Below are 15,308 nucleotides of genomic sequence, written 5' to 3'. Positions count from 1 at the left end.
CTTTATTTTCAACTTCAGCTTCACTATCCCTGCTCTCTTTCTGTTTCCATTCTCCTGATATACTTTTGTCCATCCCTTTAACTTTAGCCTCTATGAATCATATATAGCATCATTGAGTCTTGCTTTGTGAGTCAAATTAAAAATCTTTTTGTTTTTGAAAAAGTGAGTTAAGCCCATTCATATTTATTGATATGATTAATAGAATTAGTATCTCATATGATTTTGTTATTTTTATGTATATTACGTTTCATTTACTGTGTTTTATCCCTGTGTGATCTTTTCTTTACTTTTCAAATAATTTCATATATTTAGTAAGGTTTGCATTTTTGTTCTACTCATTATCTTTGGTCTTACACCTTTTTGAAATGCCCTTAGTTTCTTATATTCTTGTAGTTGTTACAATCAGTGAGTTTACTTTCCTCTTTCTCTTCTCCTCTCATACTTTTAGTTGTATTTTTTCTACTTGTCAGACAGTTAATCAGTCCTTTTGCTGAAGCATTCATCTCCTGGTTGGATGAAGCTTGTCCACTAGTCGATTTTTCAAGAAGGGTTATGGGTATAGAATTTCCTGAGTTTTTATGTGTTTATAACTGGTTTTCTGTAGCCTTGACACCTGAAGCTCAGCACGATTGAATATAAAATCCATGGTTCACATTTTCCTTCCTTGAATTTTTTGAAAATATAGCTTTATTGTTGCTTGCTTTTTGTATGTTGTTTTTGAAATCTGATGCCAGTGTAATTCTTTTGCTCTTATAAGGGAGCTGGGTTTTTTGCTTGGAGGCATTGAAGGTTTTTTCTTCATCTTTGAAGTCTCAGTTTTTTTAGGATACGTCTTAGAGTTCAGTGTTTCAGATCAGTTTTGCCAGGTTCCCAGTGGATCCTTTCAATATGCACATCCAATCTTTTATTTCTGTCAAGTTTTCTTGGACTATATTATACATATTAATTCTGTTCCATTGCTTTCTTTTTCTTCTTGAGGGACTCATTTCTTCAGTCTGAGTTCCATTTCGACCACTTTCTGCTTTTAATTACTTCCCATTGTTTTGTCCATTTATTTTTTTATTTTTATTTTTGGCTGCATCAGGTCTTAGTTGCAGCACACAGGATCTTCGTTGCAGTACGCGGGCTCTCTAGTTGAGGCAGGTGGGCTCAGTAGTTGTGGCGTGTGGGCTTCGTTGCCCCGCGGCATGTGGGATCTTAGTTCCCTGACCAGGAATCAAACCTGCGTCCCCTGCATTGCAGGAAGGATTCTTTACCACTGGACCACTAGGGAAGTCCATGTCCATTTATTTTTAATTTTTGAATTAAAATTTTTTTTTGATTTATTTTTATTTATTTTATTTTTGGCTGGGTTGGGTGTTTGTTGCTGCGCATGGGCTTTCTCTAGTTGTGGCGAGCGGGGGCTACTCTTCATTGCGGTGCGCGGGCTTCTCATTGCAGTGGCCTCTCCCGTTGCGGAGCACGGGCTCTAGGCGGGTAGGCCTCAGCAGCTGAGGCACGCAGGCCCAGCAGCCGTGGCTTGCAGGCTCTAGACACAGGCTCAACAGTTGTGGTGCATGGGCTTAGTTGTTCCACGTCATGTGGGATCTTCCCAGACCAGGGCCTGAACCCGTGTCCCCTGCATTGGCAGGCAGATTCTTAACCACTGTGACACCAGGGAAGTCCCTAATTTTTGAATTTCTGATTCATTCTTTTTCACATACCAAAAATTTGCTTGAGGATATTTAATTCAGTTAGTTTTCTTGTTTCATGGTTGTGTTTGGGAAAGAATTTTTGTTAGCTGAGGTATTTTTGTTCTTATTGTTTTCCTATAGTATCTTGGTATAGATCTACTTACTTTTCATCTATTTCATCTACTCATTTTGTAGATTTGGGGTTATTTACAAGATTCCTAATTCATTGCATCCACTTCTTTGATCTAGTGGATATTTTTCCCTCCTCATCTCCACACAAGTTTTGATATTAGATGTACAGTTAGATAAAGTGGTTTGAAGTTTGGGTGTTCTCTGTATTCGAGTTATGTTGAAGGTGTGGTTTTTGTGTAGCTTTGTTGTTGTTCTTCATGTTGTTTGTGGAGGATATGTGGAGATATTTGGATAAAGGTAACTGCCATAATTCTCATTATTCTCTCACCTGTCAGTTTAATGTGTTTTTTTAAAGTCATTCTGCTTATTGGGTGGAGAATGGATTGTAGGCAGCAAAAGTAGAGCTAGGGAAACTAGTGGTTCAGGGGAGAGGTGTATGTGATGGGACCAGGTGCAGAAGTGGTGAGGAGTGGTTGGATTGGGGATGTACGTTGAAGATTGAGCTGGCAAGGTTTGCCTAAGAATTGGATGTGTGGGGTGAGGAAATGAGCAGAGTCAAGGATGGCTAGGAGTCGTCACTGGACACTCACCAGCAGTATCTCTTGAAGGGGAGAGTGGCTGGAGTGTGAGCTATACCCCTCCCTGAGTACTGCTGTTCTCTCTCAAGGTTACAAGCCCGGTGAAGGGAAACGAGGGGATGCTTGTGAAGGCGACAGTGGGGGACCCTTTGTCATGAAGGTAAGCTGAGTTCCCAGAAGGCCAGGAACTGGTGGGTAGATCCTTCTGGGGTGGATGAGGAGGGACCCAAGTTTTCAGAAACAATTGCTTGACAGGGTAATACTGACACTACCTTGGACTTGACTCTATTGGAAATCCCATGTTTCTTCCTCAGAGCCCCTTTAACAACCGCTGGTATCAAATGGGCATCGTCTCATGGGGTGAAGGCTGTGACAGGGATGGAAAATATGGCTTCTACACACATGTGTTCCGCCTGAAGAAGTGGATACAGAAGGTCACTGAACGGTTTGGAAGTTAGGGGGCCACCCACATTTCTAGGCTTCTCACTGCAAAATCACAGAAGCCAATCCAGTGAAAGAATTATTTTTGTGGCTTGTTCCTAAAACTATATTTCTCAATAAAAGTGACTCTATCACTGAGCCTCAGTGCTCACAGTACTGTTCATGGGTAGCTCAGGAAGAGCCAGTCCTACTACTGGACAAGCAGGACTTAAAGAATCCACCACCCCTAGAACAGGGTCCAGTGAGAGGGGAGATGGCAGCCTGAATTTATGAGCATTTAAAATGTTCCAGACTTGGGGCTTTAATAGCTTATTTCATTTAATCCTCACAAAAGGTAGTAAACTGAGACTTGGAGAAGTTCCTTGTCCAAGGTCACATGGCTAAGAAGGGTCAAAGTCTGACTTGAAATATAGGAGATACTGAAGCCTGTGCTTTTAGCCACTCTAGGCTGTGAAGAGCTGTGCTGGGACCAGAGAAGAGGCTGGAGGAGGGTAGGCTAGTGAGGCGGGGAGTAGTTACATCTTTCTTATGTTATTAAAATATCAGATCTGTGCCGCCCAAAGGCTCAGTATTTTAAGTGTCTTCACTCGCGAGGGTTGTGGGATAGCAGTTCTGAGTAGGGGCCCTAGCACCAGACTGCCTGGGTTCATATTCTGGCTCCAGCCTTAAAAGGGATAATCATGGGAATTCCCTGGTGGTCCAGTGGTTAGGACTCCACGCTTCTAATGCCAGGGCCCAGGTTCCATCCCTGGTCAGGGAACTAGGATTCCACAAGCCACGCAGCATGACCAAAGGAAAAAAAAAAAAGTGGGGGGGATAACCATGGTTAAGTCACTTGACCTCCCTGAGCCTCGGTTCCCTTAGTATAAGATGTATATAATGACATTACTTACCTAATAAGGTTTTGAGGATTAAATGAGGCCATTTGCATGTGTACTTAGCAAAATGCCTGGTACCTGGTCAGCTCCCCGTTAAGTCGCTGCTGCTTTTATTCTCACTACTGCCTGGCATGGTGAAAGTTCCTCTGCCTCTTCCCACTTCCCTCTCCGGTCTCTGAAATAGCATAGTGTTGAAGTTGCTGCTTCCTGGAGTTTCTACTCTCACAGCAGTTATCAGACTTGAGTAATTTGTTTTTCAGAGAAATGGGAACAAGAAGATGTAGAAGTGGATTCTTACAGGGTTTGGGCAAAATCTTAGGAGTCACAGAACTTTCAAAATGCCTTTTCACAGCACATTCTTCAAGGTTACTGCTGGCAGAGGTTACTGTCTGGGATGGAGCACGGCTCTGACACATCGTTGCCCTTCCATGTAGCTCCAGAGTTTCTGGCTGACATTGGTGTATTGCTCTTCCTGTTGGGTGCATTTATGACTCAGGGAAGGAGGCACTACAGCCTACGATAACGTGTGACAGCGAGTTGCCACTGGTGTGAGGTGCTGATCACTTGGTGACCGTCTGGAGGACTGTTGAGAAGTCTCACCCCTGGGCTTGGAGGGGGGTGGAGGACGGGTGCCTTGTGGTCACCTTCTCGGCCTAGGATCTAAGATATTTAGATATCATGGCTTAAAGCAGGAAGGGACTTAAGGTAGGTAACCTTTACCCCCCTCCCCTCCCCTTTTTTTCCATTCCCATTTTTTAATACATCAGGGAAGAGAGAATTAGGACTGAGTTCTAATTCTTCCTCATTCTTCGGTTCTAGTTGACCAGAAAGCAGGGTAAAACTGGGAACTCAGTGAGCTTGCAGGATCTTGACAGCCCTGAGCTTTAACCAGAGCAGGGGGAAGGGATTAAAAGTTAGTTGTAATACCCCAAAATCTGGTTTTTAAACAAGGGCGCACGTTCTCACAAGACTGCTGGACTTTGGTTTTTCAAATTAGCTGTGCTAATTCCAGACCCAAGCACAGCCATTCTTTCTAAATGTGTTCCTTCTCCACAGCAACCAACTCCTCTATCTTCCCTTCAGTGAAGGCCTACTTCCTGTGTGCATTATAAGGGAGAGAGGCAAGTTTATTATTTCAGGCAGCACAGGAGCCATCTGAAAATCATGACTAGAATCAATACAGGACTCATTTTCTATCAACCTTTCATTTCTTTAACACCAGTTCAGTAAAAGGTGGTGTAGAAAAGTTCCTTTAGACTTAATGTTTTCTGACTGTGGAAGGAGGTCTTGTGGAATGTTATTGCAGATGTGAATCCTGTTTATTTCTAGTCTTTACTGAACTGAGTGTGAAGGAACTGTTGGTCTAGATTCAGAGACTCTGCTAACCAGTCAGGAAGCCCCTATGCTCTCTGTACTCCTTTAGTCAGATGACCCCAAATCTAGTTGTGGTGTGACAGCCACTGTAGCCCAGCTAATCCCTGGGCACAATGTCATATGTACTTGGGCAGCAGAAGTAGTAGGGAGCCTAAGAGCTCCTTGGAACCATGGTGATTGTTTGATGATGGGATGGAAGTCGTGACCAAAATCTCAAAACAGGGAAGAATGAGATTTCTCTGCTCCCCTAGGAGTTGCATGCAGAAAGCAGGAGAGGTGAGTGCCTCTTATTCCAAAGGAGTGAAAGGACCCAGTCTGTGAGCCAAGTAAAGGTAGCGCTCCTTAAGCAGCAATTATGAACCTTCCTCTAACTGGCTGAATACCCAGCTGGTCCCAAGAACAGGTGATGGAGAGCTGCCCCACACTCCCAGATACGGAGCATCCTGGGACAGTTATAGTTAATGCAAACTTTATTTATAAAAGACTCTTAAATTAGTTGTATCATGCCATGCATTCATACAGAATACAGTGACCCTTCAGGGCTACAAGGAGAAGAGCTCACAAACTCAAAGGAAAACTAGTAAAGCGTTTCTAATAGTTAAAAGCTAGGAAAGATTAGGACAACTTTACAAATGAGCAATTAAAAATAAAAGAAAAAGGAGATGGAAACTAGTCTGAGCTGAGAGCAGGGCAGCTGTTTACAGGTCTGTACACTAAACTAAGACACAGACAGTCTTCTAGAGAGGCAGGGGGCTGGCGGAGAGAAGTGGAGGATGTGCAAAGACGTGTGCCACAACTCCTCTCCCAGCTCCGCGGTATGATACATACAACCAGTTTGTGTACACTGGGCCTGCCAAGGCCACTTTAACTATGAGGACTCCTAGTTTAGTAAACTAAAGCTGCAGGGTGCCAGGGGAGTGGGGCGGCTTCACTTGCGACTGCTCTTTATTCTCTCCAGTCTTTTTTTCAAGTCATCAATGTTAGCTGTGGAGGAGGAGGATGTAGTCATGGTTCCTGAAGAGTGAGTCTGGTTGGAATCCAGGTCTGAATGCTGGTGCTGCTCCCGTGACTCCCGGAGCTGAGAGAGTTTGCTGTGCAGCATGTCTGTGGAAGAGGCAACGGTAGGAACTGCTGGTTTGGAAAGCAAAGAGGTCAACGGAGGTCGGTCATCTTGCTGTTGAAAGAAGAAGAAACATTGTCCAATCAGGTCAGGATGTGGCTCTGGAGCAACATTCACTGAGGCTGGGACACTGCTTCTCCGGCCAGCCTGTCCTTGACCTGGTCATCGCCCTCCCTGCCCCACACAGAAGGAGAGGAGCAGTACCTTTGTATTGTCCAGACCACATCGCTGTCGCAAGATTTTTAGCCTCTCCAGATAGACAGATGGTCCCACCTCTTCTCCATTTGTGTTACCTATGGAAGACACTGTGCTTGTGGGAGTGGGCACACATGTCACTTCCATCTGGGGGGAGATGCCTAAGTAGGAAATGTAGAAGGAATATTCAGATATACACCCCACCACCCTGACTGCCCTCATTAACCTCCCACCAAAGGGAACAATCTGGGCCTTGAATATCACCACTGTACTTGAAGACTAAAAAAATCTACAAGAATCTACCTGGAGTTGGTGATAAAGGGTGCTCTGAAATATACAAGATACGCTTAATGAGAACTTCCAGAACTGATAGAGGAGGGCACTGAATGTTAAGTTGGGCCATCCATCTACATCCTGAGCTATGCAGGGGTTGTATTCTTATAATCCCACAGCTGACCTGGGCAATCCAAAGAGCCTAAGCTACTCCTGAGTATATGGGAAGTGCCCAAGTGAAGAACCTAAGGACTTTATTTTATTTTACTTTTTTTTTTGAAGAATTATTGCTATTTCATCTTTATTTTTTTGGGCTGTGTTGGGTCTTCATTGCTGCACGCGGGCTTTCTCTAGTTATGGCGAGCGGGGGCTGCTCTTCGTTGCGATGCCCGCGCTTCTCATTGCGGTGGCTTCTCTTGTTGCAGAGCACAGGCTCTAGGCATGCAGGCTTCAGTAGTTGCAGCATGCGGGCTCAGTAGTTGCGGTGCGCAGGCTTCAGTAGTTGTGGCTCGCGGGCTCTAGAGCACTGGCTCAGTAGTCGTGGCACATGGGCTTAGTTGTTCCGCGGCATGTGGGATCTTCCCGGACCAGGGATCGAACCCGTGTCCCCTGCGCTGGCAGGCGGATTCTTAACCACTGTGCCACCAGGGAAGTCCCCCTAAGGACTTTAAATGTTTGCAAGAATTAGACTAGGTTTGGACCAGGTGATACACAGGGCAAAGCTGTTATTCAAACTGGGGAGGACAGCAAGGAGCTCAAGGCTACTGTCTATTCATAAGGAAGAGGGGTAAACTGCAGTGTCCAACAAAGGAGGGGTAGGAACTGGAGCATCTGAGATTAATATTCTGGCAGTAGAGGGGAAAACCAAAACCAAACCAAACCAAAATCCATCACAGTTCTAAATTTCTGAGAAGGAACAATCAAAAAATGCAGGCATTTAAAATATCCAGTTTGACATCAATGAAAAGGCATTAAATTAGTCAAAAGATAAAGTACTGGGAAGAAAAACGGTAAACTGACAAAAGAGGTTACTCTAGGGAAAAAGGAATCTTTTAATGTACAGATGAGAACACTCTGAGAGGAGGGTGAAAAATGAAGACTAATGCAAAAGGCAGCAATAAGAGAAGACTGAACACTTTAAGGCATTCAGTTACCAGTGGGGGTTACATGCCTGTGTTGCAAATGTTGAACATCACAAGAAAGGACTCTGGAAATGAGAAACGGAGGCTCTACCCTGATCAGCTCAACCATGGGATGTCCACATGTGGCTACTGGACACTGCTTGCTGTGCTTCAAGAAGGAGACTCCAGGTCTCGGAGAGGGGTAATTTAAGGTGTTAAAAACAAGAACAACTATTGGAAAAACAAACAACAAAGGGACTTTCCTGGTGGTCCAGTGGCTAAGACTCCGTGCTCCAAATGCAGGGGGTCTGGGTTTGATCCCTGGTCAGGGAACTAGATCCCACATGCATGCCGAAACTAAAGATCTCACATGCTGCAACGAAGATCCTGCACACGGCATCGAAGATCCTGCATGCCGCAATTAAGACCGGGCACAGCCAAATAAATAAATAAATAAATGTTAAAAAAAATATTAAAAAACAAAGAAAAAACAAGAACAAAAAGAAACAATTTAAGAGAATACAATTGATGCTGCAGCCTAGAAGGATACATGGTGAGAGAGAACATGACTGGAATCTGAAAACCACAAAGGAACAGTTTCATAGGCAAACAAATTTTAGAATGTAAAAGTAGGTGAGCTTCACCGAACTCAGAAAGAACTAAATGCAGGACCAATGTGAGGGCTGTACTCTATATGATGAGGGAACTTTAGCAGTTGGGTCTTTTTTTTTGTTTAAGGCTCTTGACAGCTATTTTTTGTAACTGATACCACTTAAATCTTCCTTTTGTCCCTAGATCCTTGAGCAGTAACTCACCAGTACAGGCGTTTTCACTGGGGGGACAGTAATATTTCAGCTTAACATTGGGATAAGCATTCACTCACATATTAAACAAAATACCTACTGAGTGCCCACCACATGCCAGGCAACAAAACGGACAAAAATCTTTACCCTTGTGGATTGACTGATTGATTTGCCACGCAGCTTGTAGGATCTTAGTTCCTCGACCAGGGATTAAACCCAGGCCCTCAGCAGCGAGAGCACAGAGTCCTAACCACTGGACCGCCATGGAATTCCCACCCTTGTGGATTTTAAATTCTAGCACAGACGGACATCACATAATTAATCTAATAAACATTATGTTACATGGTGTGTTAGAGGAGGTTATGTACTATGGGGGGGTGAGGGGTAGGTTGTAAATTTTAAATGAAGCCTCACTGAGGCAGTGACAAAGATGTGGAGGAAACAAAGACTGTCGTGGAGAAGAGCAATCTACATGCAAGAAACCACCAGTGCAAAGGCCCTAAGAAGGTGTACGCCTGGTGCCTTCCAGGAACAGCAAGGGGGCTGCTGAGGCTGAAGTGGAACAGAAGTCAGAGAGAGTAGGAGAGAGGCAGTTCTAGAGGTATCAGGGGACCATATCATGTCAGACCTCACAGGCCTTTCCTGTAAGGCTTTTTGCTCCGCTGAGTGAAAGGGAGAGCCTTTGGAAAATGTTTGAGGAGCGCTGTCTTGACGCTATGTGTGGAAATGACTACAGGGAGGCAAGAGTGGCAGCGGGGAGATGGTGTAGGAGAGTGCTGTAATCCATGTAAGAGAAGATGCTGTTCAGACCAGGGCAGTGGCAGTGAAGGAGATGAGAAGTGTGGGTGGATTCTGTGTATGTTTTGTAGGTAGAGCCAAAAGGATTTCCTGACAGAGAAAAAGAGAATACTCAAAAGCTGGGGGTCTGAGCAAACTAGAAGGACAAAGTTGCCATCCAGTGAGATGGAGAAGAATGCAAATGGAGCAGGTTTTGGGGGATTATCAGGAGCTTGGTCTTTGACACGCTGAGTTTATGATGTCTACTATACCAGAAACCCCGCGAGATGTCACGCACGATCTATCAGCAGAGATCAGGAAGGAGGTCTGAGCTGGACATTGGACAAAATCGGGCTTTGCTGGCATAGAAATGGTATTTAAAGTGATGAGAGTAGATGGATTAGTTAAGGGAATGAGAGTAAGAAAGAAGAGAGAATCATGGACAGAATCCAGGGGGACGTCAACATTAAGAGTTCAGGGAGAGGAAGAATCTGTCAGAGAGGCCAAGGGGGAATAGTAGCGAGGAAGGAGGAAAGCAAGAGAGCACGGAGGACCAGGAGCCCAGGGGAGAAACTGTTTGAAGGGTAGAGAACGTTGCTGTTGCCAAACACTGACGATGGGTCGAGGCAGGTGACTGAGAGTTGACTACTCTCTGCATCACTGGTGACCATTAAGTACTGAGGTGCACGGATATAAATGTAAACCCATCAAAAACCTCCAGTTGCTGACGCTGGGAGCTATTTTGAGCTTATTCCTGAAGCTACCAGAGGAAACCATACCTGTTGAAATGGGAATACGGCCTTTGCCCTCCCTCTCCATCTCAATCACCCGAAGGCCTCTCTCAACATAGCTCTGGAAGAACTGTGAGGAATTTTTCAGAAATGGTTCAATGTCAGCATCTGAATATTTCTTCTTATATTCATATAACTCTGCTAGGCCCTGGTTAACAAGAAAAAGGAAGAGGTGGGGATGGCTGTTAGTGACTCTTTTCCATAAAGCAGATCCCTTTCCCTCTCAACCCTTTCCCTCTCACCTCTTTAGTGTTCTCTTTAGAGCCAATCTTCTTAAAAATCTCAGCTAAGAAATCATTCACTTTGGCCTTTGATGATTTTTCATCCTAAAGACACAAGAAGGAATGATTGGTTAGACCTGAGTTATTAATTAGGAACCAGTGGTTGGATAAAAACTGAAAATATCTCAAATTCAGACCTTCCAGGTATGTTCCTGCAAATAACAGAAGCACCAGTGCTGCAGGAGCTGCAGCAGAAACATTAACAATCTCAGGTTTTCAATTAAACTTGATAAGGAAAGTCCCTCCCTAATTAGAGCTCACAGTGGATTTATCTAGGGACCAGTGCCTTAGGCACAGATAAAGAAACCTTTCTTAGGAACAAAAAGCCCAAGGTTATAGTTTATATTTGAAAACATCAAGGTGATTGGACCAATCCCTGAGCCTTCATCTCAGGCCCTGAGAAAGAAAGGCTCCGGTGGCTTATCCCTTTGACAAGATCACATCCCTCAATCTTTCAAGTCAGGACACTCACAATTCGAGATGCTCCCTTTTCTGTTTCCTTATCAGACTTGCTCCCGGTCTGGTCCATACTGTGCTTCATCATCCGGCAGAGGTGGGCCTCCAACTCTGACTCATTCTTGTTGTCAATCATTGTTAGGTGGTCTAGGATCTGAGGAAGAAACGTGCACATTCAATGGCAGCGATGCCACATCCGTGAGGTTCTCTCAAGCTCCCTTGGGAATGGCTGCTGTTCTCACTCACCTTGGGCCCTTTTAATTTGCATAAAGTGTGCAGCAGCGTTTTTAGGGTCCTTATGGGAAATTCACTTTTGCATTGCTTTAGTTTCTCTTTGGGGAAGACCTTCATGAAAATGTGTATATCCAGAAGAATTCTGTCCAGATTAATGCTGTTGATGGTATCAGGCAGTAGTCGAACCATTCTCCAGAGACACTATTGAAAAAAGAAACAAAAGTTAGAAGGAGTCACTTCTAATGAGAAGTGAGAATGAGAATAATCTCTGTCACCATTCATTTCCCCTAAGCTCTGGGATCACTTCTAAAAGATGGTCAGGGATATGAATGTGGCACCTCATCTTTCAAGTTCAGCTGCTAAACACGAACAGTTTTATTTACTTCAACCATGTCACTGGCTAACATGTGACGAGCCATCTACCTGACCATCTCCATTCCTCCTTCCCACTCCCTAGAGATGGGCCCCTAAATGATGAGAAAATGTGGAAGTTCTGTCTTGGGTTTGTTTGGTACCCGAGAGTAGAGTAGTTCATATTACCTAATCAAATCTAACCTGAAAAAACAAAATATCTTACACTATTACAGTATAATAACAGTATTATAATGTTACAGATGTGTTCATTTGCTCTTCTAAAAATAGACCAAAACATTATAAATCTATACATATCTTTTCCCCCAAAAGAAATGAAATTTGTCTCATCAAACTTCTTGCCTTTTGATTCTTGGAGAACTGGTGAGATATTTACAAAATAGCTCTTCCTTTTCACCGTTTGAGGCCAGGAATTTTTTAGGCCTGAACTAGGGGTATAAATTGGAGGAAGGGAAAAATGGAGAGCAACTATATTTTTCAGGTGTGCCTTGACTGATTTGAGTTAGTTCCAACTCCTCTTTCCCCACACTTTGAAAGAAAGAGATCAAATTATTTCAACTTCACCTTCATAACAAGCTCTGAGAATTTGGGAGAACTGGCTGTTGCTAGCAGGCTGTCTTGGAGCAAAACAAGTAGGGCGCTAGAAAACAAACCCAACACAACGACATTAATAAGTTTCAAACCTGCATTCCAATTAAAATCAGTAATTGAAATCCAAGTGTAATTTACAATAGCCAGATCATGGAAGCAACTTAAATGCCCATTGACAGACGAATGGATAAAGAAGATGTGGTACATACATACAATGGAATATTACTCAGCCATTAAAAAGGAACGAAATTGGATCATTTGTAGAGACGTGGATGGACCTAGAGACTGTCATACAGAGTGAAGTAAGTCAGAAAGAGAAAAACCATTATCAATATTAACACATATATGTGGAATCTAGAAAAATGGTACAGATGAACCAGTTTGCAGGGCAGAAATTGAGACACAGATGTAGAGAACAAACGTATGGACACCAAGGGGGGAAAGTGGCAAGAGGGTGGTGGTGGTGGGATGAATTGGGAGATTGGGATTGACATATATACACTAATATGTATAAAATAGATAACTAATAAGAACTTGCTGTATAAAAAATAAATACAATAAAATAAAAAAAAAAAAAAAAGAAAGCCAAGTGTAAGAATTCTTCATCCATCTGAGAAATTGAGAGCTCATGGATTAGGAATTGTCTTTGATTACTTGCCACTCAGTCATTAAGAAAATAAACATCATTTAAGCTTTTTAAGTTACCACTTGGTAAATGGTAAAGCTTGTCACTATTTTTTATTGTCACTGGTAGCTGAGAAAGAAAGAAATGTACATGAAATGTACACAGAAGAGAAGGTAACTGACAAACTCCACAGTCCTATTCTAGAAAACTCATATAATACTGGCTAGTTTACTGAGTTGTTAACTAGCTTTAACTGCTGTCTCAGGTTGGAATACCTTCTCTTGAGGAAGAGAAGAGTAATAAATCAACTTATCAGGCTTACAAATGATCTAAGTGCCTCCTGGTTTCTATGGGTAGACAAAAGAGGCTGTTCCAGGCTCTAATGCTCAGAGTACAGATATACCTCAGGATGTTGGTCTGGTCTGACTTCTCCAGAACTTTCACCACCAAGAGGTTCACAGAGCGGATCACCTGTTGCCCTTCCTCCAGATCTTCAATTCGAGAATCCAGCATTAAGGTGATGAGGCCATGCATCAGGTCTTTCAAAACTCCAGTGGAGGCCTCTCGGGCGAGGCTTTCTATCTGAAACAGCTATCCAATCATAATTGCGTTAGAGAGGCATGAAACTCAATATACAGATCAAGGAAGATAAACATGGGTGGCATATTCTAATAAATGATTATATTGTATTTATAAAAATTCAGAGTATTAGGAAAAAATAAAAATCACTACACTCTCCCAAATTGCCAAGAATAGCCAAAATTAATTGGTGTGCTTCCTTCCTGTTATAAAAGTATTTTTAATGTGAGCAGTCGTCTGTGAAAAGCCAGCTAAGGCCCAACCATGACTGATGAAGAAACTGGCAGGAAGCAGAATTTCAGGTAGTCTGTAAGTATCCTAACAATAAGGTAAGCTGGAGTGTTGCCCAACATCCACTGGAAGTAGCCAATGGCTTACATGTAAAATTCCACAAATGACATACGTTTCACATGTTTCACTGGAACATCTGAACCAACTCAGGCCTGAGAACCTGGGTGGGATGAGAGACTGAAGGGAAGCTCATGATCTGCAGAGGTGTCCTTACCGAAATCATGTTGCCGATGATACAGCTATACAACTTGATGATTTCATCCTTCTCCAATTTCTCATCTGCCATATGTGTGTTGTAGATGAGTCTCAGCTGCATGAACGTGGCTATCAGAAACTGATCAATATGGCCAGACATGGCTTCTGCTTTGTCTTCCTGTCTCAGGACCTCATCGATCTGATAACAAAAATCCAAGATGTATTTTCCAAGCTTCATACTTCTAAGTAGCAGGAAGATACTGTAAGTCTCTGTAGTATTTATTAGCAAAGCACTTCTAGTATCTTAGCTTGAAAAAACCCAGTCACCTTACATATAAATAACTAGTCCTTAGGGACTCAATCATTCAACAAATATTTAAAGAGCAAGACTATTAGGTGAATTAACTGCAGCTCCTAAGAGGCTCACCATCTAGTTTAAGGAATAATAATCCTTATGTTTAAATGCTAATTTATTAAAGAGAGTGTTTTTATACCCGTTATCTCATTTGATCATTCCAACAGCTCTAAGAGGTAGACAGGACTGAGAGTAAAGTAAGATCTTCATTTACCATATGAGAAAAGTGAGGCTCAGTAAGATCAGGCTACTTAGTTCAAACTCAAAACTCAGGTTTCCTACAACTGGATCCAGGTTCTTTTTGGTTCAGTAGACTGGTTGTCACTAATGGTAAAATGTTATTTACTATGGGAAAAACATGTATTTCCTATTCACTACTGTAATAAGATCTTTATTTTTATGATTACATAAATTATACCCTGAGACAATCATGCCAATAATCTTCATGACCATCCTTTCATGCAGGGCTGCTATACTGCACAACTCCAGGGGTCACCATTTATACAGACTGCAATGTGAATAGTGCCCTCTGGTGTTGAGGAAGCCAGTGGTCCTACTTTCATTTCTTTATGCATGTATACCCATAAGCACATACAATTTTATATAACTGGAACTGTTTAACAATTCTGTTTCAACATGGACAAAATAAAAACAAATATATATTTTTTTGGAGGGGGGCTTACTCTTTTTCCAAGGTAATTAACATCAACAACCTGATATATATTCTTTCATGTTCACAGAATCATTTATAACCACACATGCACACATAGATAGGGTCAAGGTTTAGGGCACTGTTTATTCCATAAGAATATTTATAGTACATACACTTCTCTGCATCTAGCCTTCCTAACAGAAAATTATGAAAATCCCTAAAGTCAACAGAAACGGTTCTATTTTTTTTTTTCAAATGATGATGAAAGCTTGATGGTATTCACATTGCTTAATATGTGTCATGCTTTATTTATTTATCTATTTATTTATGGCTGTGTTGGGTCTTCGTTTCTGTGCGAGGGCTTTCTCTAGTTGCGGCAAGCGGGGGCCACTCTTCATCACGGTGCGCGGGCCTCTCACTATCGCGGCCTCTCTTGTTGCCGAGCACAGGCTCCAGACGTGCAGGCTCAGTAGTTGTGGCTCACAGGCCCGGCTGCTCCGTGGCATGTGGGATCTTCCCAG

General features: G+C 42.8%; 2 protein-coding genes across 4 annotated transcripts in view; one reads left to right on the top strand and one right to left on the bottom strand.

Annotated features, from left to right (window-relative positions):
• Positions 1-2,962, top strand: part of F2 (coagulation factor II, thrombin) — a 26,007-nt gene extending 23,045 nt beyond the window's left edge. For both annotated transcript variants that reach the window (XM_057552506.1, XM_007181166.3), the window contains exons 13-14: positions 2,473-2,543; positions 2,698-2,962. In XM_057552506.1, coding sequence (XP_057408489.1) covers positions 2,473-2,543; positions 2,698-2,841 — 215 coding nt within the window. In that variant the 3' untranslated portion in view covers positions 2,842-2,962. The remainder of the gene's footprint in view (positions 1-2,472; positions 2,544-2,697) is intronic.
• A 2,566-nt stretch (positions 2,963-5,528) lies between these two features.
• CKAP5 (cytoskeleton associated protein 5) overlaps positions 5,529-15,308 on the bottom strand; it is a 104,614-nt gene continuing 94,834 nt past the window's right edge. For both annotated transcript variants that reach the window (XM_007181167.3, XM_007181169.3), the window contains exons 36-44: positions 13,800-13,979; positions 13,119-13,306; positions 12,064-12,139; positions 11,140-11,328; positions 10,910-11,047; positions 10,399-10,482; positions 10,145-10,304; positions 6,401-6,552; positions 5,529-6,250 (exon numbers count right to left, since the gene is read on the bottom strand). In XM_007181167.3, coding sequence (XP_007181229.1) covers positions 6,005-6,250; positions 6,401-6,552; positions 10,145-10,304; positions 10,399-10,482; positions 10,910-11,047; positions 11,140-11,328; positions 12,064-12,139; positions 13,119-13,306; positions 13,800-13,979 — 1,413 coding nt within the window. In that variant the 3' untranslated portion in view covers positions 5,529-6,004. The remainder of the gene's footprint in view (positions 6,251-6,400; positions 6,553-10,144; positions 10,305-10,398; positions 10,483-10,909; positions 11,048-11,139; positions 11,329-12,063; positions 12,140-13,118; positions 13,307-13,799; positions 13,980-15,308) is intronic.

This window comes from Balaenoptera acutorostrata, chromosome 9 (genome assembly GCF_949987535.1).
Source record: "Balaenoptera acutorostrata chromosome 9, mBalAcu1.1, whole genome shotgun sequence".
NCBI classification, from domain to species: Eukaryota; Metazoa; Chordata; class Mammalia; order Artiodactyla; family Balaenopteridae; genus Balaenoptera; species Balaenoptera acutorostrata.
Note: the sequence above shows the minus strand (reverse complement) of the source record. Positions and strands in the feature narration are given on the sequence as shown.